This window comes from Coregonus lavaretus (genome assembly GCF_964263955.1).
Source record: "Coregonus lavaretus genome assembly, chromosome: 2".
Classification (NCBI taxonomy): domain Eukaryota; kingdom Metazoa; phylum Chordata; class Actinopteri; order Salmoniformes; family Salmonidae; genus Coregonus; species Coregonus lavaretus.
In genome coordinates, this window is record NC_139989.1 from 38,461,592 (window position 1) to 38,486,924 (window position 25,333).

At 44.3% G+C, this 25,333-nt stretch overlaps 2 protein-coding genes across 3 annotated transcripts in view; both read right to left on the reverse strand.

Moving 5' to 3' along the window:
- Nucleotides 1–239: 239 nt before the first annotated feature.
- On the reverse strand, nt 240–4,685 carry arl5c (ADP-ribosylation factor-like 5C). 2 transcript variants are annotated; one of them, XM_084184022.1, is made up of 6 exons: nt 4,274–4,685; nt 3,396–3,456; nt 3,151–3,298; nt 2,551–2,634; nt 1,360–1,511; nt 240–1,211 (listed from the first exon to the last, which is right to left on the reverse strand). In XM_084184022.1, the coding sequence occupies exons 1-6, from the start codon at nt 4,317–4,319 to the stop codon at nt 1,163–1,165; spliced, it is 540 nt and encodes a 179-aa protein (XP_084040148.1). In that variant the 5' UTR covers nt 4,320–4,685; the 3' UTR covers nt 240–1,162. The 2 variants fall into 2 exon arrangements, with proteins under 2 accessions (XP_084040148.1, XP_084040149.1); XM_084184023.1 differs by having other exon boundaries at nt 4,554–4,612.
- Nucleotides 4,686–8,411: 3,726 nt separating this feature from the next.
- Nucleotides 8,412–25,333, reverse strand: part of LOC311138200 (voltage-dependent L-type calcium channel subunit beta-1-like) — a gene marked incomplete at both ends in the record, with an annotated part of 34,909 nt that continues 17,987 nt past the window's right edge. Inside the window, 12 exons of the mRNA XM_084172876.1 lie at nt 8,412–8,975; nt 11,166–11,351; nt 11,558–11,653; nt 11,761–11,912; nt 15,824–15,933; nt 16,080–16,138; nt 16,247–16,327; nt 19,597–19,757; nt 21,302–21,369; nt 21,763–21,899; nt 22,235–22,357; nt 22,716–22,835. Of these exons, the coding sequence (XP_084029002.1) occupies nt 8,412–8,975; nt 11,166–11,351; nt 11,558–11,653; nt 11,761–11,912; nt 15,824–15,933; nt 16,080–16,138; nt 16,247–16,327; nt 19,597–19,757; nt 21,302–21,369; nt 21,763–21,899; nt 22,235–22,357; nt 22,716–22,835 (1,857 nt within the window). The remainder of the gene's footprint in view (nt 8,976–11,165; nt 11,352–11,557; nt 11,654–11,760; nt 11,913–15,823; nt 15,934–16,079; nt 16,139–16,246; nt 16,328–19,596; nt 19,758–21,301; nt 21,370–21,762; nt 21,900–22,234; nt 22,358–22,715; nt 22,836–25,333) is intronic.

Sequence of the window (25,333 nt, forward strand, 5' to 3'; positions counted from 1 at the left end):
AAAGATGAGGAGTATTCTGTAGATGAGGAGTCTGTAAAAAGCCCTTTTGTGGGGAAAAACTCATTATGATTGGCTGGGCCTGGCTCCCCAGTGTGTTGACCTGGCTTCCAAGTGGGTGGGCCTATGCCCTCCCATGGCTGCACCCCTGCCCAGTCATGTGAAATCCATAGACTAGGACCTAATATATTTATTTCAATTGACTGATTTCCTTCTATGAAGTGTAACTCAGTAAAACCTTTGAAATTGTTGCATGTTGCGTTTATATTTTTTTGCAGTACATAAATCATTGGTTCAGACATTCCCAAATTGTTCCATCTGTAATTCCCCTACTACAAAGGCAGCAGCCCAGTCAACAGTTTATCAATAACATTTATTTGAAAACAAATATTTTGTATACTGTAAAATACATAGCGACTGTATATGTATAAAAAATACATGATTAACCTGTTTTAAAACCAGACAATACTTGTTTGTTATCTTACTTTTATAACAGCAAGCATGCTACTATTTTTCACTGTCAAGCAACTCCCTTTTCCTTCTTTGATATAAATACTTCAAGTAATTTGTGCATTGATAGGTTAGAAGGCTGAGCACCAGTGTGATCAGCATTAGGTCTGGCCTCTTTTAACCAGTTGTACTGTGGTCAGAAGTACAAATCTGTATGTTAAAGAAATCAGATGCAACCTCCCATTCTATCTCTGTTGAGTTCATGAGGACAAGAGGCTTCAATACTGTGATAAGTCACTAGTCAGCTTATGTGGGACATACTGTGTCACCCTTATAGAATCAGGTCTGACAGGTAGGGATTCTTATGTAAACATGGTGGACCTCTAGAACGGAGTCTCACACACACAGATGCTAACGCACATGCACACTGGCATGCCTAGTTGAGGTTCTGCCAAGTTCCTCCAGGCCTCCTCTATCCCGAGGCAGACCTGGACCCTGGTCAGCCCTTGCAGACACACTAAGGGCTGGGTAAGGCATGAGGGTGACAGGGCAGGTCTGGGGCCAGCTCTGGGGCTCAGAGGGGCAGTGTCACTACAGATAGTGGAAGTCCTAATCTGGGCACTGTGGCTTCGGCTGCGACGTCTGAGAGGTTGTGTTTGTTGGGTCAAAGGATAGCTGTCCTGGTTCCAATTGGGATGAGCCAACGGAAGGAGTTCTAACTGGCCAGTACACGAGACCTCATCCAGTCCAGACTGGCAGGTAGTCTGGAGGTTAGGAGAAAGAGATGGAAATAGTTTTGAAAATGTAATTGTGTTTGAGTGACTTAAGGTTATTTATGATGGGAATGTTATAACAGACAGACACACAGAGAGAGGAGGCCCAGGTGTGTCTGTAGTTACACAGTGTACTCACCCCTCCCCTGTGAGGGCGCAGCAGGCCTGTACATGCCAGGAGTGGGCTGTGATGGAGCTGAGGGTGAGGCACTGGGAGATCTCTGCAACCGTCATAGAGTCCTTCATGTCCTGCTTGTTGGCCAGAACTAGAATCGCAGCATTCTGTAGGTCCTACACACCAGTCAGGCAGGACAGGAGAGATAAGCAGGGTTACATTCTGTAGGTACAACACACACCAGTCAGACAGGACAGGAGAGATAAGCAGGGTTACATTCTGTAGGTACAACACACACCAGTCAGACAGGAGAGATAAGCAGGGTTACATTCTGTAGGTACAACACACACCAGTCAGACAGGACAGGAGAGAAGCGAGATAGGCACGGTTCTCGTTTTTATATTCAACATATTTACACATCTGAGAGCTTCCTGTGGAAATCTACAGAATTTCACCGCTGTGACGTCTCAGATAATAGAAAAGAGCAGTGTCAGCGGAACGGAAACTGAACAGCTCAGCTGTCAATGCACTGATTCACACAGGGAAAATGGTGAAACAACCCATCATGGTTTTGTAATCAGTTTGTTTGTTAGTGGTGATATGAGTCATCTTGAGAGCATGAACAGAGCTCACGCGTCAATATTAAAGCTGCAATGTTAAAGCTGCAATATGTAACTTTTTGGGCGACCCGACCAAATTCACATAGAAATGTGAGTTATAGATATGTCATTCTCATTGAAAGCAAGCGGTTTTATACACCAACTTCAAACAGCTGAAAAAACAATATTTCTGGTTATAAAAATATTTTTCACAACGATTTTCTACACTATATTTGCTTGTTTTGTCACATAAACTGAAATTAGGTGAACAATTATAATTTTTTCAAACAGGAAATGGCGGAGCGATTTCTGCATATTGCACCTTCAAAAAGCTACATAAGGTGAGTGACAATGGAACATGTAAACAACCTAGAAAACGAAGTGCCCTTGTTTTAAAAAGTAATCCTCACTCATTCACCTGTTGATACAATAAGGAAATACCAATCGGCTAATATTTCCAGTGCATCATTTACAGGAAAAAGGAAGTTAAGAATGAATAGGGTGCATTCTTGTATTTGAAACTGGTATTCAGAAAAAAAATCTAAACAGTGAGGTTGAACTGAACCCCCTCTCCCCACTTCCCCTGATCCCCCCCAAAAAAACAGGTGGTTGTTACCTCATGTGCAAGCATGCGGTGAAGTTCATCTTTGTTCAGAGTTAGGCGCTCACGGTCTGTGCTGTCCACAACCAGAATCACAATCTGAAGAGAGACAAAACAATCAAGCCAACTGAATACACTTGCCAAAGGGGACCAACTTACTCACTTAACTGTACCTCTGGCTCTGAGTGCTCTCATCTCATAACTGTTGAATATGATTTCAGTAACAGTCTGAGTATGAGTGTTAGAGGGATACTCAGGACAGCAGACTGACATGGTTGGTTCTGTAACAGATGATGTAATAGTCTTCCCATGCTTTATCAATGACAACAACAATCATCTGCTGGTTAATGTGTAATAACTCAGTGTTGGCCTGATCGCTGGACAGCTGAAAAACATATTGTCGCCAGCTGTAGCTATTCAGAGAGTCTTGGAGGGAAAGGGAAGTTCAAGCAAAAAGTGTTTAGGCATCAACACCTTCATCAGGGTTCTATTTCTACTCTAGCTGTAACTGGCCAGAAACCAACACACAAGTGCACACTTTGTTACGTAAACGAAAACACACATGCTGTACCTCGACAAAGACTTTCTGCTGAACACACACCAACAGATCCGTACCTCTGTGTTGCAGTAGTAGGAGTTCCAGCTGGCTCTCAGGCTTTCCTGGCCTCCGATGTCCCACACCAGGAAGCGGGTCTTGCGTACAGAGATCTCCTCTACGTTACTGCCAATGGTGGGGGAGGTGTGGACCGCCTCTTTGGTAAGGCTGAGGGGACAGAGTGATTGATATGACTAAGTGATTATAAATATAATTTGCATAAATCTGATCATGAACTATACAAATCTATTTTGATATCACTCACAATTGGTAGAGGATAGTGGTCTTCCCAGCATTGTCCAGGCCCACTATAATCACTTTGTGTTCTATGAGAGAACAAAAGAGAAAAGTAGTTTACACACTTCTACATAACAAACACACGGATTGCCATTCACATATCTGTGACCCCAAAGCTAATCAATCATCACTATGATAACACATCTAACTGATGGACTCTCTTTGAAGAGTCTAGTCATGCATTAAAATACCAGATCTGAAAAACATGTGCAGACGTTCTTTATTATCCAAAGGGACAATACCTCTCTGTGTTTGTTTGCAGTGTTACTATTAGGTAAAACAAGGACCATTTGACCCCGATAGTCAACCCCAGCGATCTATACCCTGCCATCATCTCATCAACGAGGTAAACAGTACTGCTTGACAAAATGTTATTGGTTGCATAATATTACTGCAATTCACCATCACTAACGCTACATAGAAAACAGATAATTACACGGGACACGTGTGCAGAACGTTGACACAGTGAACATAACATCCAGTATGGACTAGCTCGTGTCTGACAGAAATTAACCAGTTATTGGAAGGTGCCCGGTGTGGTTAGAAACTTAGCTAACTAGGCTTATTGAAGCACAATGAGTTTGCCGAAATTGACCATTATTGAAGCTGTCACTAACGTTATTGAAAATCAGCAACCAAATGTTGAAACAAAAACAACTTGTGTCTAACAGCTTTTCTTGCGTTTTCTCCGAATTTAAATCCAGTCCATAACAATACTGTGCTACAAAGCAGCTAACGTTAGCAAACCAATCAAGCAGAAATGATCAGGCACTGAGTGGAGATTACTTAAGAGCAACAATAATAGCAGTAAATTAGCTAAATGTATCCAGGCACACAAATGATTACCTCTGTCTCCGAAGACAGTCATCAGCTTGGTAAAAAGTAGTCCCATATCCACCGGTGATGAGAATGAAGACAACTCAGTGTCAAAATATTTCAAACACAGCAAATCAGATAGCTGTTAACCGTAGTTGGTTAGCTAACACAATAGGCACCCCACACTTCGAGCAAAGATAGCTAGCTAAATTACTGTACTGATAACTAACCCTGTGCTGTGATTCGAGGCTATTAAGCCAGCTACCTTGAAAAAATTAGGTAGCACAGCCTAGAAAGGTATTTTTCTTACGTTCGTCGACACAAACAAAACTAGATGTGTCCATGCGTTGTCTATCGATACCAAATTGATTCTGCGATCAAAATAGGCAATGCATTCGTTTACTTAGCTAGCTAGATTTTTGGGGGATGATTGGAGCGAGTCACGGAAAAAGGCGGGGCAAATGAATTCCTCAGTTTAAAAGAGGGCGTGGCCACGCTTCTGTAGCAAAACGTGACGAATGAAATGAGAACTCTGACGAATGGGAGGGGAACGCAAAACGCATCAACCCATATATGGACGCGGAAGGACATAATAGTTCCTCAAGCCTCATTTCAACAGGTGAATTCTACATATTTATCAGGTGGTGTAAAGTACTTAAGTAAAAATACTTTAAAGTACTACTTAAGTAGTTTGTTTGGGTATCTGTACTTTACTTTACTATTTATATTTTTGACAACTTTTACTTCACTACATTCCTAATGAAAATAATGTACTTTTTACTCCATACATTTTCCCTGACACCCAAAAGTACTCGTCACATTTGTAATGCTTAGCAGGACAGGAAAAGGATTCAATTCACGCGTTTATCAAGAGAACATCCCTGGTCATCCCTACTGCCTCTGATCTGGCAGAGTCACTAAACACACATGCTTTGTTTGTCAATTATGTCTGAGTGCTGGAGTGTTCCCTCTGGCCTTCCGTAAAAAAAATGAAAATGGGGCCATCTGTTTGCTTAATATAAGGAATTTGAAATTATTTGTACTTTTACTTTTACTTTTGATACTTAAGTATATTTGAGCAATTACATGTACTTTTGATACTTAAGTATATTTAAAACCAAATACTTTTAGACTTTCACTTTTACTTGAGTCATTTTCTATTAAGGTATGTTTACTTTTACTCAAGTATGACAATTGGGTACTTTTTCCACCACTGATGTTTATTAATAGGAACCAAAAGTGAAACAATGACCGTGACATTCCACTGGAATGTCCTTTTTATTCCTGTGATTGAGATTGTGTTTATCATAAACTTCAGGGCATGACTTTTCCAATTTGAAGTGCGATAGTCTCACAACCTCAGGCGCTAAGAAATCTGGATCTTTATTTCACAACAGTGCAGTGGGTAATGTTCTTGCGTGTAACCTCACCCATGGGCACACACTGGTCATTTCTTGAACTGCATTGTTGGTTAAGGGCTTGTAAGTAAGCATTTCACGGCAAGTCCTACACCTCTTGTATTTGGCGCATGTGACAAATAAAAATGGATTTGATTCGATTTAAATTAAATTAAATTAAACCAACTTGGAATAGACGTTGAATTGACATCTGTGGCCAGTGGGCAGGGTCACTAGCTGATCCTCTTCAATCACATGAATATCCATAAATTGTTTTAAAAACGGCACACTCATATCTTAGTTGCCCAGTAAAGTAAGTCCCGTGTACTTTGCTCAAGCCTCATTTCAGGGGAATTCTACAGGTGAGATTTATTGATAGCAACAGAAAGTAAAACAATGACTGTGACATTCCCCTGGAATTCCCTTTCTATTCCTGTGTATGAGAATGTTTTTGAATAAACTTCAGGGCTTGACTTACCCAAGTTAAAATGTCCTCTGGTGGTAGAAGTGACACAACATCAGACCTCTGCTTAGAAGTCTGGATCTTTATGGCACTGCAGGGAGTAATGTGTTTGCCATGTAACTTCAGGATCTCTAGCTGTTACACTTCACATTCATATATTTAAAAAACTGTACTATAACACTCATATCTTAGTTGCCCCGTGAAGTGTATGCCCCATTGCCCCTACTGAATATCATAGCCGGATCCCACCTGAATATTGCCAACACTGACATTCACCCTAAACAGAACACTAATCAGGCCTCTATTTATTTACATGGGATTCACTCAATAATAGTGTAATGGTAGGACTCAGTCAGGGATCACTCTCTGGGTCATGGTGTGGGCATTGAGGAAAGCCTGAAAAACTATGCAACATATGATCGCAGATTCAGGAAGAGGGACCACCACACCCAAACTTCAAGATATTTACTTAACTACTTCCTCCTATAGAACATTATATGGTTCTTCCTTCCTTTTAAAATGTATTTAAAAAAAAAACGTTTCCTGATAATAATCAGTGATCTCATTTCAACAATGAAAGCAGTGACACAATGAAATTCCCAAGCATCTTTTTTTTCTGATTAAAATTTTAATTAAAATACGAATTCATCCACAGATTAAAAATGAAATGCAGAAAAAGCAAGATGTAGCTACAATCAGGCACCAATGATACATGTTCTTTCATATTTTTAACAATTGCGAGAACGCAACAATAAACATTATTTACGAATCATTATTTAATATTTATTTATTTGACTGATGAAATCAGTGGGCAGAAGGAGCCCACCAAAGACATTCATGGGTCCTCCATTTAGTTAACTGAGTTAAAGACCATGTTTTGTACCTATCCCCCCCCCCCCTTCCCATTCTCACTAGCGCTAAAGAACTGAGGATTTTATCAAATGCAAATGTACACAGGAAAAACAACACTAAAGTCAGTCAGAAATCAAGAAGAGAAGTGCATGGCATCTGACATTCAGATAAGCTAGCTGTTTGGGTGAACGTTTGGGGTGATTTACCATGCAAAACAACTCTTATATAACTGTTAGTGTACCCTGTAACACGTAGACTACACAAAGCTGGTGCAGAGAAAACAAGATGGCGGTGGACATCGTGCTGGAGGCTGGAGCGACAGGGTGGGCTACAGTGCAGGATAGTAGCCAAGAAGACACATACAGTAGAGACACACAGATATGAAAACAGTGAGTGTGACAAGAGTTAAGACATCCCACCATGACAATGGTGGACGTGGCTTGGCGAAACATTCCGGCACTTGTGATTTCTTGAAGTAAAGTCTGAGGGTGTGAGAGACTATTAGGTAGGACATTTCATTCAAACGACTACTACTGTAGTGCTGCTTATGAACTGTACCACATTCGAAAATACAGTGTATACTACAGGAGCAAAGCTATCACCCACAGACAGACCCCTAAATTAGCAGGAAACAGATGGGACAACCAGACCAGACAAATACAGTTCTATTTAAATGCTATGGCTGAAGCCAGTCAGTGAAGAAGAAGTAGTGTCTTTGGGGTGTTTTATTCTTAACATTAAGGTACACATCAAAAGGAATAAACCAATTATCTCAATAAACAATTCTAAAGAAATGATGGCAACTTTTCCACCAGATAGCTTTTAAGGTCTGGGTGATGAGGAATCGGAGGAGAGGGACTCAAAAAGCTTCGGATCCATCCTGAAAGTGGATGAATCGTGAAGCTAAGCCTGAAGCTGTGGGGATAGAGACCCTGATGCTCTGTACTGTACATGGGACATACAACCCTGTTTAAGACTGAAGAGGACAGACATGACAGACTACAGCTCTATCAGCCTTCACATTCTACACTACAGAGATTGAGCCATACAGATCACACAATCATAAATTCACAATCATAATGATAACTGTCCTCGTGCTGTCAGTTCAGTAGGATTCCATGGTATTCATGCAGTAGTACTAACAAAATAAACAAAAAAAGAGAGTTTTTTCTCAAAACATAAATAAATTGAATATAGCTAAAATAACTGAATGAGGTGGATGGCATCTGGCAGTTGTTTTTTTCTTTATGGTGTACTCTACGATGAAAGAAGTACCTCTTTAATAGGGTTGTAAACAGATTAATTCATGAGCCTCTGATTGGCATGGCCCCCAAACCCCTCCTCTCCCCGCTAATCCCAAGCCTGAACCGTGAACCCCCTCCCTCCCACCCTTCCTTCCTCCCACAGTCTGTCCTCCATCAGCCTCCTAGCCCATGCGTTGTGATGTGATGTGTGTTTAGCGGATGTAGACGTCCCTCCCCCAGTCCTCCTGATTCTTGTTGCGGCCCATGTTGGCGCCGGTGTCCCCAGGTTCCTGGCAGTACCTCTCCCTTAGCTTGGCCCGGCCGTGTTGCCCAGGCTGGGTGTGGGAGGGCATGGGAGGGTGGTTGAGGTTCTCCTGGTCCGGCTCAGCCCCCTCGTCTTCCCAAGAGGCCTGGCGGTCGTGGTGCTGGGCCAGGTGGAGGCGGCTGCCCCCGCCACCTACCCCACGGTACATCTCAGACTCCTCGTAGGGGTCGGTCTCAATGTCCATGCAAGAGTCCCCTGCTTCAGTGTAGGCTGAGTCCCGACTGCCCTGCGTCTCTGAGTCGAAGGTGTCCTGCCGGGACAGGCCCCTCCCACCCCCTCCCCGTAGCTGGCCCCGTGAGGAGCGCAGGTAGGTCTGCTGCTGCTGCTGTTGGTGCTGCTGCTGTTGCTGCTTCCCTCCCTGGTCACTCTGGTAGTCATGGAGACTGCCGCTGCCACCGCACTCCGACAGAGGCCCTTCCCGCTTCTGTTCTCCGTGGACCAGGTACGGCCCCTGCAGCGAGCCACACCAACACCACACCACACGCCATGCAGAGACACAGTGAGACAGACAGAACAAGGCCCAGGCAGTGGGTTAGTCAACAGGGTTAGGACAGGTTAGGGTGCAGTTAGATAAAGCAGGATATCAGTAATGTCAGTCAGTCAGTTCACAATGCAACACAAATAGAGGTTTACAGTATAACAATTCAAATATTTATGCAGTACTTAAAACACACCGTTATTGCATTGTTATTGCATTGAAATCATTACTTGGTCAAAGTGACATTATTTTTTGTATGTAATACATGCACACAGGCGCACACAATATTTTCCATAGGCTACAGAAATGTGTTAATTCACCTGTAAGAGAAGCAGTCATTAGGCAAGCAAAACACAATGTTCAGCTCCTGGCTGCAAAACCAACACTGCCCTCTTCTGTCTGATTTTTCACAGAAGCTAAAATGATGTTTCAACTAATTGTGATATCTCTTTTTCATTCAGGCATGTTCCTAATCCTAAGTAGTAAGTATTACATTCTGTTTAACTCAGCACAATTAACAATACACTTTAGAGTTGGGTCAAGCCATCATTTGGCTGATTCTTGCTAATGACTTTGAATAGGCAGAGCTTAGTCACACGCATTGACAGTAAAATAATAACTTAACAAAATCTCCTCCATCTGAACGAATTCTAATGAATCCGTGCAGCCGCCATTGTCATGTCAGATTGTGTTACTCCTAAGCGACGCTCGGCCCTCAACCGAGACAGATCAGTGCAGGCGGAATTGACGCGGTATCTGACGTAAGACAATGTACATCCAGCCGCAACATATAAAATATGACCTATTGTATCAGAGAAAGCACTGTTCATAATAGTGCATTTATGTCTAACTGAACATGATTAAATCAATTATGTGGGTATAACTCATTGATATACGGTAACAGCTTGGACACTTTTACAAGGTCTTGAACTATGACAGTCATGAGTCATGCCATATGTATTTGGCTGAAGCTAGTGGCTGATTGGAGATGAGACCCAGATGATCATCTTTCTGCTGGTTAGAGTTTGCTGTGTGAATTAATGAAATAGGACATTCCTATTAGTCATGGCCCACTTTACACACACACACGCGCGCGCATATGCATGCACGGTCACACACACACAAACACAGCCCATCCCTGCCACGCCACACAAATCAGAAAACTAGAAATGATGCCACAACAACAAGACACACATTGACCAAGCGGCCGAGATGACTCGCTCCTTTTCAGGGACGGTGCCATGGCAACACGGAGGAGGGAAGCAAACTGGACACCGTTTCCCAGACGATAAAGGAGTGCTGAAGAAAGGAGGCCAGGCAGGGAGCCCTGAGGTTGGGTAAGGGGCACACAACTCAATTTTCTCTCCCAATTATAGTCAACAGGGAATAGGCAGCAGACCAGAAACAGAGGTACCTCACTGACTGATGGATGGATGATGGAGGATTTTCACTTCTTCCAATAACTGCCCCCGTCAATTCATTTCACAACATCAATGTGATTGTGTGCGTGTTATTCTCACTGAAAACCCTTCCCAGTGCTGGTTTGGTCTAGATCCAGTGTCCTGCCCACAGTAGCTCTCCTTTTCTAATTTTCTGGTGTGTGTTGCTCTAAGATACTGTGTCATTTGCAGAGAGGTTTTCTTGAAGAGGACGAAGCTCTCTGTTTGTCCTCTCTGTGTTTGTGTGTAGGAGTTTTCTAACACAGAAGGCTTTTACAGTAATGTGTGGGACCTATATTGTTCTGAGTACTCTGATGTGTGTGTGAATATGAATGTCTGTGTAAGTGTGTGTGTTATTGAGTTGGATCCAATGTGATGAACCCAGTATACACTCTACAGTAAACAGCTCCCTCCCTCTCTCCATGTATGTGGTGTTTCTCTATACAGTATTATGAATGAGGACATAGTCTAAACATAATGCGATTAGGTTCTTTCCTTCTTTCAGGACAAGGGGAGGTATGGAGAGAGGGAGGATGGGGTGGAGTATATCTGGAGAGCAGGCAGCCGGGTTTGGGTTAGGAAGGGGGTGTCTCTCCCCCTGAGCTGTCCCCCCCACAGCTGGCCTTTAGAGGGCGTGCTCGGCCACCTTCCTATCCTCGGCCCCGGGGCCCTCCAGGCCGGGCCAGAACTCCAGGTTGCGGCGCAGGGAGGTGAGCACCTGTACCTGCAGGTTGGAGACGGGCTCTGGGGAGGCGGCCAGGGCGGCCGTGGCCATGGTGCGGTTGAGCAGGGGGTTCGGGGGGTTGCTGCTGGGGGGGTGCGTGGCCTTCCAGTATGCCTCCAGGTAGTCAGCCAGGTGCTCACAGGCGTCCTCCAGCTGGTTCTCATCCAGGATGATGTCAAACAGCTCCTACATACAACATGGAGGGACATTATGTTAGTGTCTCACCTTTCAACTTCTAAGATTCAGCCAACTACCTAAAAGGGCATCATTTCCATGTTAAGCCAATGCCTTTGTTCAGACTGGTCATTGTGAATTCATTTGTTCAGGGCAAACAGCATGTAAGAACATGCGCCTTTCGGCCACAGAATCCAGGGTCACATACAGACACTCACAGGGGGGCACTGGGCCAGTTTGTCTGCTGCCACCATCTGCACGTTCAGGTGTTTGGCCTGGGACTTCCCCCGGGATTTAATGAGCCTCTGGAGGACCTGAAGGGAGACAGGCAACAACACACTGCTGGTCACTGTGCATACCATTTCAGTAGATGTGATGGAGGAAGTCAATCTATCACAAAGTAATTCATCTCAGAGGGTACCTTAGGTGAGGCTATTTTGATGTAGACGATGATGGGAGCCAGGGAAGTCTTGGCCAGCTGAGAGGGGTGGTTGATGGTGTCTGCGTCTAGGGCAACCAGCTGCAGGGTGCGGGCCAGCTCAAAGATACGCTCAATCTCACTCTGCACCTCCGCTATGTGGCAGAGAACAACATGGGAATGCAATAAGTAACGGGGTATAGTAGGTGTCTGAATACACATACTGTATACAAATTGAATTGGTTGTCAAATCTCAATTCTGTCCACAATTAAGTCCCTTCTGGAGTATACATGAGATCAGTGTGACTATTGCCACTTTGCTAACTCATATTTCAAACACTTACCATTACAAAATAACAGGATACACACATGCAAATGTGGAATGTTAATACTGTATCATGCATGTCAACATTTTGGCAAAAGGTTCTGTGCATATGAAACAGAACCCATCGCATTAGACGTTCCATTTACACATGGCTAAATGGAACATTGAGACATTTTCATTCTGTTGCCACATTCCAATGAGTAGTAACTGATGTTTTGCATTGGTAAATATGATCTCTAACATAAGTTTTTATATCGACTTAAACTCGGGAAGGAAGGAGGCTTATAAGAATGAGATGCCTGTGATGGCACTTGATATACTCTTCTGAACATGTCAATTAATAAAATAATCTGAAACTGATTAAGTGTAATAACATTCGCTGTTAGAGCTATCAGACATTGCAAACGTATTAGTCTGTTTGGATGTTTCAGCTTTGTAGACTCTCATTCTCCTTCAGCGAAACCCTAGAAGAGCCTGTATGGTTTTAACAGCTTGGCTGTCCCCCTTTATCATACGCTCAGATGTGTGGACATGTTTGGAGGGGGGGGGGGCATAACAGGGGACAGGTAATCTACAGAGGGGCTGCGGGCTGCAGACGGGCTGAGGTAGAAAGGGAATTAAACCTGCAGGCGGAAGGCAGCGACTCAGGGACCAGAGGCTCCACAGAGAGATAAGAGAAATGAACTTCACCTAAACTTCACCTAAAATTATGAAAACCTAACAAACTGTCCTAGCTTTTATTAACCTGCACATTTCCCCCATATACACTGCATCTACAGTGAGGGAAAAAAGTATTTGATCCCCTGCTGATTTCGTACGTTTGCCCACTGACAAAGAAATGATCAGTCTATAATTTTAATGGTAGGTTTATTTGAACAGTGAGAGACAGAATAACAACAAAATGCATGTCAAAAATGTTATGAATTGATTTGCATTTTAATGAGGGAAATAAGTATTTGACCCCCTCTCAATCAGAAAGATTTCTGGCTCCCAGGTGTCTTTTATACAGGTAACGAGCTGAGATTAGGAGCACACTCTTAAAGGGAGTGCTCCTAATCTCAGCTTGTTACCTGTATAAAAAACACCTGTACACAGAAGCAATCAATCAATCAGATTCCAAACTCTCCACCATGGCCAAGACCAAAGAGCTCTCCAAGGATGTCAGGGACAAGATTGTAGACCTACACAAGGCTGGAATGGGCTACAAGACCATTGCCAAGCAGCTTGGTGAGAAGGTGACAACAGTTGGTGCGATTATTCGCAAATGGAAGAAACACAAAAGAACTGTCAATCTCCCTCGGCCTGGGGCTCCATGCAAGATCTCACCTCGTGGAGTTGCAATGATCATGAGAACGGTGAGGAATCAGCCCAGAACTACACGGGAGGATCTTGTCAATGATCTCAAGGCAGCTGGGACCATAGTCACCAAGTAAACAATTGGTAACACACTACGCCGTGAAGGACTGAAATTCTGCAGCGCCCGCAAGGTCCCCCTGCTCAAGAAAGCACACATACAGGCCCGTCTGAAGTTTGCCAATGAACATCTGAATGATTCAGAGGAGAACTGGGTGAAAGTGTTGTGGTCAGATGAGACCAAAATCGAGCTCTTTGGCATCAACTCAACTCGCCGTGTTTGGAGGAGGAGGAATGGGTCGTGGATGGGTATTCCAGCATGACAATGACCCAAAACACACGGCCAAGGCAACAAAGGAGTGGCTCAAGAAGAAGCACATTAAGGTCCTGGAGTGGCCTAGCCAGTCTCCAGACCTTAATCCCATAGAAAATCTGTGGAGGGAGCTGAAGGTTCGAGTTGCCAAACGTCAGACTCAAAACCTTAATGACTTGGAGAAGATCTGCAAAGAGAAGTGGAACAAAATCCCTCCTGAGATGTGTGCAAACCTGGTGGCCAACTACAAGAAACATCTGACCTCTGTGATTGCCAACAAGGGTTTTGCCACCAAGTACTAAGTCATGTTTTGCAGAGGGGTCAAATACTTATTTCCCTCATTAAAATGCAAATCAACTTATAACATTTTTGACATGCGTTTTTCTGGATTGTATTGTTGTTATTCTGTCTCTCACTGTTCAAATAAACCTACCATTAAAATTATAGACTGATCATGTATTTGTCAGTGGGCAAACGTACAAAATCAGCAGGGGATCAAATACTTTTTTCTCTCACTGTATGTGAAGAATATGTTCCCTGTATCAGATTGGTAGTAACCAATGATGTACGGTATATAAACATGAATATATGAACGTCTATGGTCGTAATACAATCAAATTGTGTTTGAGTTTCAGTATGCATACAGGCTCCTTGTAGGTAAAGTGTTATTACATGTTGCTTTACAGTAATAATAATAATAATAATAATAATAATATGCCATTTAGCAGACGCTTTTATCCAAAGCGACTTACAGTCATGCGTGCATACATTTTTACGTATGGGTGGTCCCGGGGATCGAACCCACTACCCTGGCGTTACAAGCGCCATGCTCTACCAATTGAGCTACAGAGGACCACCAGTAGGTCCAACAGTAGGGTCCCTGATTCTGGGTCACAGGGTGGTAGGCAATGGGGGATGGAGGGGGAGTATCAGCTTCCCCTGTACGCTCATCCCTGACCACAGTTGGCCCCCCAGGCCCCCTATCACATTTCCCCTGAACCACAGACAGACAGACAGACAGCAGGCAGACGCTCAGCTGAGCAGCCTAGAGCCACCAGAGCCACCCAGCACTCATACTGCTGTGTAATTAGTGTACTCTTTCCAAGCCTTAGTTCAAGTTGATTTATTACTGCAAGCAACAGGCTCTCACAAGCGTGTGAGGAACAGAGAAAAGGACAGACAGACGGACAGACAGGCAGACGCATGAGGTATGAGTGTATGAGGAGAGTAGTGAACGATAGACAGGGGAGGAGAACAGAGAAAAAAAAGCTCTTGGTTGTTTTCCTCGTGGGGTTGAGAGCATACGTACCCAGTACGTCTGAGAGACGTAGAGAGAGTGGAGGGAAGGAGAGTGGTGGAAGAGAGGGACGGGTGGGTGGAGGGTAGGAAAAGACAGGATGGAGAAAGAGAAGAGGCCAGATCAGACTCAGACAGTGAGTAATAAAGGTAGAAGGCAGGTTCCTGTGGACAGGCTACACCGCCCCTCTCTGCTCAGCTAGCCTCTCCTCTAGAGGGGCCTTGTTGTTCTGTGTTTAGCCCTACTCACTGATATTGCAGACTATCTATCCCAAATGGAGTGGATTGATGACCTTCTAAGTAAAAACATTTGTGTAATCCAATTTAGGTCAATGGTTGAATGGGCGACTATGAGGCTCCCTACTGTATGTCGTCAATAGATGCTAACATCCAATCAACCAATATTCCCTGACCTTTTGCTGAACAGGTAGCTATTACCAACAGAAACAATACTTTTAAATATCTTTCTCCCAATACTCAGAGACAGGTAAACACCAGTCATTGTCCAAGTACAAACTGGTTTTTCATTTAGAGTCAGGCAGGTCATCCGCAGGATCAAACACATACACAAGCTAAGGTTGATATATGAAAACACAGATAGTGAAAGGTAACAACACAATAGCCCAATGGATGATAAGAAACATTAACTAACAAAGCTTTTTGAAATGTATCACGTGGGAGTGTGTTGGAAAGGCACAGAGCCAGTCCTGGCGCTTATTGTGATCAATGGTTTTGTTTTAGGTACAAGAAAGGCACAAAGGTGTCTTGCCCTGTCTTACCCAGGCTGGAGCGGGTGCTGGAGCGCTCGATGATGGTGTGTTTACTGGGGTTGTTGAGGACCGAGCGCTTGGCCAGGGAGATGTCTGCTGTCACCCGAGTGATGGATATCCTGGAAGAAACATGATCAACCAATCAGAGCTGAGAACTGGAAACGTCTAAAAGCAGGTTAACTAAATACTAAGTTGAAGATATTTTCAACCTATACTAAAAATGGGAAATATTTCAGTCATGTTCTCTGGCTGGCCTGAAACTCACCTGCCCTCAAACTTGTGTTTGAGAAAGTCAAAGAGAGCCTTTTGCATCATGTCAGTCACCTGGTGGGAGATGAGGAGAAGACAAACTGAGGTATGGAATATGACAGATATAATAAAACATAAAGAATGTTGTTTTAATGGGGAGATTGAGACATACAGTAGCCTTACCTCGTAGCCCTTGAGTGACGGCCCCACTAGAATTATGGGTCTCATGGAGGGGACCACGTCGTAAGGGGGAACATGCTCCATCTAAGCCAGGGAGGAGAGCACCAAGAGTGGGGTGAGACACTATAACCACTGTGTCTGAACACAGACATACACACACGAACAGAGCTCACACATACTTTGAGACGCACAATCTACAGCCACTTTGTACGCACATGTACGGAGCTACACAATCTACTGCCACAGAAACACACACACACACATAAATCAACATTATGTCAACACCAACTCTCCCTCTCTCTGTACAGTGGACTACAGTCAGAATGATATATAATGCATTTCAGACAGAGGCCATTTATTATCTTGGAGAGGATAAAAGCTCCAAAACCAAGCGCACATGTTTTCACAGAAAGCACTCATTTCCATTTCTCAGTCTGCTCTCCCAGTCAGAGCAAATGAAACCATAATTATACTGGATCAGAATGAGCTATGGAGAGTGGTAAGGGCCATTATTGATACATTAAAAAAATCTCAGGAGCTTTCGTGCAGCCATTGGGCTTATTAACTTTGTCAATTCCACTCCTCTTTCTCTCTCCTACTCTCTCTTAGTATGTACAGTGGGGAGAACAAGTATTTTATACACTGCCAATTTTGCAGGTTTTCCTACTTACAAAGCATGTAGAGGTCTGTAATTTTTATCATATGTACACTTCAACTGTGAGACGGAATCTAAAACAAAAATCCAGAAAATCACATTGTATGATTTTTATGTAATTAATTTGCATTTTATTGCATGACATAAGTATTTGATACATCAGAAAAGCAGAACTTAATATTTGGTACAGAAACCTTTGTTTGCAATTACAGAGATCATACATTTCCTGTAGGTCTTGACCAGGTTTGCACACACTGCAGCAGGGATTTTGGCCCACTCCTCCATACAGACCTTCTCCAGATCCTTCAGGTTTCGGGGCTGTCGCTGGCCAATACGGACTTTCAGCTCCCTCCAAAGATTTTCTATTGGGTTCAGGTCTGGAGACTGGCTAATTACTTAAAAATCATACAATGTGATTTTCTGGATTTTTGTTTTAGATTCCGTCTCTCACAGTTGAAGTGTAGCTATGATAAAAATGACAGACCTCTACATGCTTTGTAAGTAGGAAAACCTGCAAAATCGGCAGTGTATCAAATACTTGTTCTCCCCACTGTATGTGTGTGTGGTAGACTCCTCTTGCTTTATAGCAAGAAGCCAGATAGACACCAAGCCAAATGGGATTTTAGGCCCAGAGAAAACGGACAACCAGCACACACTAAACCTACAAGAATATACCCCTCATTTTGAACCAACATACAGAGAATGTATTTCAGGAACTTACTTAAAACACTCATATCACATTGAAAATGGAAACATACACAGATGCATGCACTCTTACGCAAAACACCCACACACTGTCAATCAATATTCTGACAAGTAAAACAAATGCATACATTAACACTCCATCAATATGAATCATGAGGAGCATGACACTGCATCTATAAGCATCTGTTCTGTTATAGAAAGTGTCCTGTTTTGGAGTGACAGGTGAGAGGAGAACACTAACTGGAGAACAGGTCCCATGGTCTATCCACTAACAGATAGGCAGGCATCGGGAGAATACAGATGTAGGATCTTCATTTGACCTATATTGTCACAGCAAAATAATCCTGCAGCAACCGGTTTTGAACGTTTAGTCCATAATGTTGCTTGATCGAAAGTAGTGTACATGAAAAGTGCAAAACTGTTAATATAACGGTGTGTTAGTGTGGGTTTTCAGTGAAGTTATGTAAATCACGAAGCTCATTTGCATTTCCTGCAGGAAAATTCTCACCAACAAAAAGTGATCAAATTAAGATCCTACACCTGTAGGGTGCTAGTGTGTATTTGGTGTCAGCTCTCTGTATTCTCTGCACGCCTTCTCCTCTGTATTCCAGGCAGCACTTTAGTGCACTGAGAGCAGTAGAAGAGAGGCTTGGAGGGCTCTCCTCCACTAAGGTACATTACGTTACATAAAGCCACACCTCATTACGATTCACTACATCTAAAAATACACTGTTAAGAACTTTTCCAAATGGTGCTCATCTCTAGATGAGTGCTGGGAGAAGTGTACTGTGTATCACCATTAATCTCTCGTTTTCAGAAAAACATTTTACTTTCACGTAATCTATAGAAAGCGTTTGTGCTATTGGAGGACAAAGCGTGCCTCTGTCTCCACAGTCTCCTGTATCTATGGGATCAAAGCTGTGTTGACAGCTCTGAGATAGCGAGGGAAAGTGAGGCGGGCTGACGATAGGTTACTGGCTGTCACTCAAAGCAGCCGTCCAGAATGGGAATGAAAACACATCAGGGAGCATTAGCGTTCACAAGAAATGTGTGTGTGACAGGTGCCGTGACACGCCTGCACCTGCATACTGACAGCCTGTGTTTACCCAATCAGCTCTGACTGCATACTGACAGCCCGTATTTACCCAATCCGCTCTATTATTTATTTTGGAACACAATATCCCTGGGGACAACTGCAACACGGAAATCTTCTTGGGGAATAAGTGAAAACCTTGACAAAAATGAGGAGATGTTCAAATCCAGTCACCTCCCACTCTCTCTAGCATCAGCTGACATGAGAGCAGACTGAGGAACATGGAGAGACAATAGAGATGAAGAGGAGGAGGACGAGACAGAATAGAAGGTACCGACTCACCGACTTCTGTTTCTGTTTAGCTGGGCCACCTACAGTATCATTCCGCACACAACCCCATGAGAAGAAAGACCAAAAGGGACAAAAAGCAAAAAAGACAGAGGACGTGTTGTTATTGACAGGTTAGGGTTAGTTGGGAATTGGGAGTGGAGCTGTTCAATAGTACAGCGGAGACCACACCCATTGTAGTCTGATCGATAATGATAATTATTGTTTAGAGTTGCACCATCAACGAATATTCATACATTGATTTTACATCTGTGAATGTATGAACATGTTCAGGTTCATCTTTAGACTGTAGCTCAGCTCTACCCCTCCCCCAGTTGACCAGCGCAGAAACACACAGGCAAACATATCGCAGCGTTACCATGGTGACCAGTGACTGAGGGGCCAATCGGGATTAGGGAGTCAGACAGGCGCTAGCTAGCGGCGGGAACGGAACAGTGGGTCAGTTTAGGGCAGTAAGTCAGAGACGAGGGGGGTGGAGAGGGGCTAGTGGGGACAGACAGAGGTTATTATAGCCTAGGACTGGGCCATAGCTGCGTGCAGTAGGCGGGTTTGGTTGAAGGGAGGTGAGGAGGAGAAGAGGCCGTGGTGCCTGGGGCCCCTGGAGGGCTTTACCTTCTTAAAGAAGGGCAGGCGGTGGATTTGGCCCTGGGGAGAGGTGACGCTGCCTGCGCTGCCCTTGGGGGAGCGAGGGTCACCCTGGGACTCAGGGGGCTCCTCGGCATCCAGGTCCAGGGGGTCAAGGTCATAAGCCATCGTGGACATGTCCACATGAGCTGGGGGGGGCGGGGCGGGGCGGGGTAGAGAGAGAGAGAGAAAGAATATCGAGCAGTAGTGAAAGAGGAAGAAAAATTGGAGATGTATACAGAGAAATGAGGAAAGAGAAAAAAGGAGGACAAGAAAGGGCATGATAAGAAATCAATAAAAGACAAGAAGGCAATCCAAAGCAGAGAGAAGGACAGACTCAGATCTGAGATCTAGAAATGGGAGAAATGACAGAGTTCTGAACCAGAAATAACAGTGCTGAAAAAACATTTAAGAGATAGAAGTCAATAGGTGACTAAGTAAAGAATAAATGCTTTTGGTCACGACGAAGTTAGTGTATGAGCAGGTCAGAAAAACTGCGATCGAAACAGAACAGTGAGTAATAGAGAGATGCGGAGAGAAAGGAGGTGGAAGAGAGAGAGAGAGAGAGAGAGAGAGAGAGAGAGAGAGAGAGAGAGAGAGAGAGAGAGAGAGAGAGAGAGAGAGAGAGAGAGAGAGAGAGAGAGAGAGAGAGAGAGAGAGAGAGAGAGAGAGAGAGAGAGAGAGAGAAGAGAGCAGAGAAGAAGAGGTGCTAGGAGTCGGAGGCCGAAAAAGGTGTGTAGCTGCCCTGAGGAGGGTGTGCTATGTGCTGGGACTGGTTAAGGTGGTGAGGGCTCTGTGTTTTGAGTATGGGTAGGGGTGATTTAAACCGACACAGCCAGGCAGGAAGAGGGGTTTGGTATATCAGTTCAGGTATAACAAATATGGTTGATAAAGAGAACCATACTATAACTGTCATGTATTAACGTTACACATCCATTATTAATAGGTCATCCATCATTGGGGAAACAATGCCAGTTACAATCTACTTGTCTGATCTAGTCTGTCTGTCTTCAATTCAATTATTCAATTCAATGAATTCACTCCCAGTCAGTTCTTATCTAATAAAAACATGTATATATTTCTGTAATTCCACCATCAATCTTTCCTTCTGTCTCTATGTCAGTCTATTCATTTCCCTCAGTCGCAGTGAACTGTACTGTCTATCCAGCAGCATGACTGAACTGAACTATCATGTTGCTGCTCAGTGCTAACACATAAGGTATGGGCTGCGTCTCAAATCGGACCCTATTCCCTTTAAAGTGCATTCCCTTTGACCAGGGCTCATAGGGCTTTGGTCAAACCTAGTGCACTATGTAGGGAATAGGGTGCCATTTGGGACACAGCCCTGGTCTGGCCAAGCGTAGTGATCAGATTTAATGAGAGGAGCACTATATCCTCAGCTCTATTTCAGGCTGGTCCTGTTAGCCATGCTAATGACAGACCCGCTAGGACCCCTCTCTTTCCCCCTCTCTGTCTCTCTCACTCCAGCAGCAGCACACCCACTGAAACGCTCCACTCCACACTGCAGATATCTGATTCATCATCGATCACTAACTATCCAATTCAAATCTACATGGAATATTAGCGACAGGCCGCGACAGAGGGCTATATCTGTCGTCACACACACAGTGTTGTAGTGTGTGTCTCTTCTAGCCAGCCGAGTGTGAAGATGACCCCCAACTCCTGACCTTACCTGTGCCAGGAGGGGTGGGCCTGCGTGTTCCCGTGGCAACGTCCAGGCTGGAGCTGCCACCAGATTTACTGTAAGAGGGAGGAGGAGAGAACAATGAGTGGATGGTGACTGGTAGGTGAAAAGTGAGGTGGACTGAAAATAAATTGTCATTGAAAATAAACAGAACTTTTCCCATTTTGAATTGTGAAGTAGTGACGGTTGTGAACTGGTGATTGGGTGAGCATTGTACTGTATTATGGTGCATGTATTGTGGATACTAATTGGATAACAGGGTTGGGCTCAAATTGAATTTCAGGCAGTCAATTCAGGAAGTAAACTAAAATTACAATTCAATAATCGAAAAAAGGGTATTTATTTCAATGACTCAATAAACTGAATAGTAGACGCTACTTATTTCAAAGGTTTTACAAAGTGACTGGGTGATGGGTGCCAGGGGACGTGGGTGTGGGCAGCAGCAGTACCTGGAGCTGAGGCGGTTCTGTCTCATCTTCTGCTCCTGCAGTAGCCGGGTGTTCTCCAGTTTGACTGGGCTGGGGATGAACCCCACCTCACAGCCCTCCTTCACCAGACGCCCAATCCACCAGTCATTATTGTACTTCTGCACAGAGCACACAGACAGACAGACAGACACGTCAATACTACCCAATAATACACACACCAGTCTTCTCCTCCCTCGCTCACAGAGCCCCTGCTGTTGTTGCCAAGGCAACCACCGCCTCCATCTTAGCTTGCTTATCGACACATCACCAGACATAAATATAGAACCGGATGTTCATATTTAAACTGAACAACAAAATGCCATTTCACCATATCCCCCTGTCATTATATAAAATGTCAAATCATAGCTCCAGGGGATGGGGACTAAGTCATCTTCAGAAACGATCTAACAATATGAAATCAGAAGGCCCAGTGTTGTTTGGGCAGCTCTGGTACCTCTTTGATGTGTAGGAAGTCTTTAGCTTCAAAGGAGATGGCCATGCCCTGCACTGGGACGTCATCGTTGGGCCCAGAGTTGTAGCCCACATTCGTCCGCACAGCGAAGGCCACTGGTTTGGTCTGGAGAGGTGGAAGCAAAAGAAAAAGGAGAACAAAGAATGTGAATAGAGGATAAGATGAGTGACATGAGGGCAATAGATCGGACAAGACCGGATGAAATATTACTCAACTTGTCATGTCGCTCAATGTTTATAATGTCACAAAGACTGTTATTGAATGTTAATTGAATATAAATAAATGTTATAATATGTGTCAACCATGTACCTACAACTTTGAGGGGACACTGTTAGCGAGAATAGTCAGGTGTATAGTTAGGGTCAGGGTGAATGGTTAAAGACTGTGCTGTTCTGTGTGGCTGTATAGGGTACTGTATAACAGAGGGACAGGGTCACAGGGAAGGGCCATGGTGACCTCTGACCTTGGCTTTCTCGAGGGTGGCGAGGGCCTGTAGGTCTGCCTCCTTCCTCAGCGCCTCTGGGTCCTCCTCCAGGGACACATCTGAGTCTGACGGCCGGCTGGTGTAGGAGTCGGCAGAGCCCTGCAACACACACACAGGGACAGAGTAAGGAAGTGAGAGAGTGAGTTTGTGTTTGTGTGTGAGAGAGAGAAAGACAGAGGGGCAGAGCGAGAGGAGGTATAGAGTGAAGGAAAGAAGGAGAATGTGGGAGATGGTGGCATGGTCATTTTTTTCTAGTGTGCTGTATGTTTGTTTGAGCATGTACACAAGCTTATTCTATGGCATGAGCACACATCCTTGAATAAAACCCCTGTGCCAGTAAGGGCAATAAAGACAGCAATAGTACTACTGGAACCACACACACACACACACACACACACACACGCACACGCACACACACCTCCTTATAACAACACCAACAGACAGACAGGGGGGAGAGAAATGAGTGGACTGTAGAGATGTGTGTGGAATAACACAATCAAGGCCTTGTGCCCAACGTGATAATACGTTTTTTCCTCCCCTGGGATCTCTCTCTCTCCCTCTCCTTCACTCTGTCCCTCTCAGTCTCTTCTCTCAATATGCTCTTTACCACTGCCTGTCTTTTCCCATCTCCCTACGCCTTGATCCATCTCTATTTAGACCATAATATGTACTGTAGTGTGTTCTGTATTACTGCCTGGTGCATACCTCATTCTGAATGGCTCGAGGCAAATATCCAAAATAATCACCTATAATTGTCATCAGGTCCACCTCTCGGTGGTATTTATTTTGTTTCACCCTTTATTTATAACCTGGAGGCACAAAGGGAACCTGCCTGCCTGCCTGGCTGCCTGCCTGACTGGCTGCCTGTATTCAAGCCTACTCATCAAATACACACACATTACGGTCTGGCACATTACACTCGGCTGGTGTAATATGAGTGTGAGTGGATGCATCAAAACACATATGCAAACCTGATTCACAACTGATCAGGCGCTTTGATGTGTTTAACACCCAGGGCCTACAGATTCAGTGAGTGTGGGTGTGTCAGAGAGAGAGAGAGAGAGAGAGAGAGGGAGAGGGAGAGGGAGAGGGAGAGGGAGAGAGGGAGAGAGGGAGAGAGAGAGAGAGAGAGAGAGAGAGAGAGAGAGAGAGAGAGAGATGGAAAAAGAGAGATAAAATGGCCTAAGGCCCAGATTTAATATTAGCACTGATATAAATTACTCATGAAGTGGCTATAGTTTCGTCCACTTCCACCACCAGTGATGCTTGGTAACCTGAGCCTCTCTGGCTGACCCTAATCCACCCATACCACACAATAAAAACCCTGGCCTGGCCTCCTCTCTCTCCTGGGGGGCTCTGCTCAGAGCGGAGCGCTCCCTGCCTGGCATACTGTACACTACAGCCCAGCACTGGGAGTACAGTCTGACTCACTTGTCAAGTGTTTTGAGTGTTCTCTTTATGTAACTATCCCACTTGTTCTGTTTTTCCAGGTGTCAGAGTCTCTCTCTCGCTTGCTGCATTCACCCGTGGGAGGTGCAGACAAGAATGCGGACAGCTGAATGTGCGAGGCAGAAGAAGTGAGTCATTAGGTGTGGGGTTTTAAAATAGAGGTGAGAATGTGGTGAGAATTGACATCCACCATATGTAAAGACTTGAAATAATTCCCAGATGAGAAAATGGGGAGTTCAAATACATAGGTATTTAGTAATTAGCACATAAGTATGTGCTTCAACAAAAGCGCTTAAAGAAAAAATGGTGACTCGGACTCCCTATTGGTCTCTCGGTCTCTGCCTGTTATAACAGCAACTACAGGTACTGTTGCTACTTATAGAGCAGTGTGAAAGAGAAGAAGAGATGAAAAGAAGGTTTGAGTCCCAGAATGCCCCAGAAGATAAACACTTAGCACGGGTCAGGGGTCGGAGGTGAAGGTTCAGCGGCTTCAGCCCCCATCTCTGCTCCAGAGGAATAGAGACCAGACAGGACTTGAAGGGCTAAATATACACTAGGGCAACCTGCCACTGACAGAAAGAAATACTGTATGTGTGTGAGAGCTAGGTATTTTGATATTTATTGTGTCACTTCATATGGTTTGAATTAATAACAAACAGAACGTTGATTCTAGTGCAGCCACCTGTCGCATCAAAATCATCGGCAGCTTAGCAATGCCACGCCCGGTAACCAAGGCAACGGTTAGACACTTCCAGGGGGGCCACCCCTGACCATCCCTACTTCCTGTTTCATTAACACAAACACACACACTTGCCCGTCTCCCCGACACAAGAGTGATGTTTCTTTGACAGACATGCAGCGTTTAATAATGATGATAATAGCCGTTGCAACTTACCGGCTCTGAGTCATCCTCTAACCCATACAGGTGCATCCCAACATGGAGAGCTGATTATTATAGAAAGGTTAATTAAGCTAGATGAGAAACCAAGAGGACTGTGTCTGTCTAAGAGAGAGAATAGAGAGGAGAGAATAGCTTACTGCCTCCTCAGAATAACTCTCACAGAACAGCAACTCCCTGACTGCTGCAACAGGTCTGTGATGCAGCGAAAGCAGCAGAGAGGGAGCAAGAGGGTGTGTGTGTGTGTGTG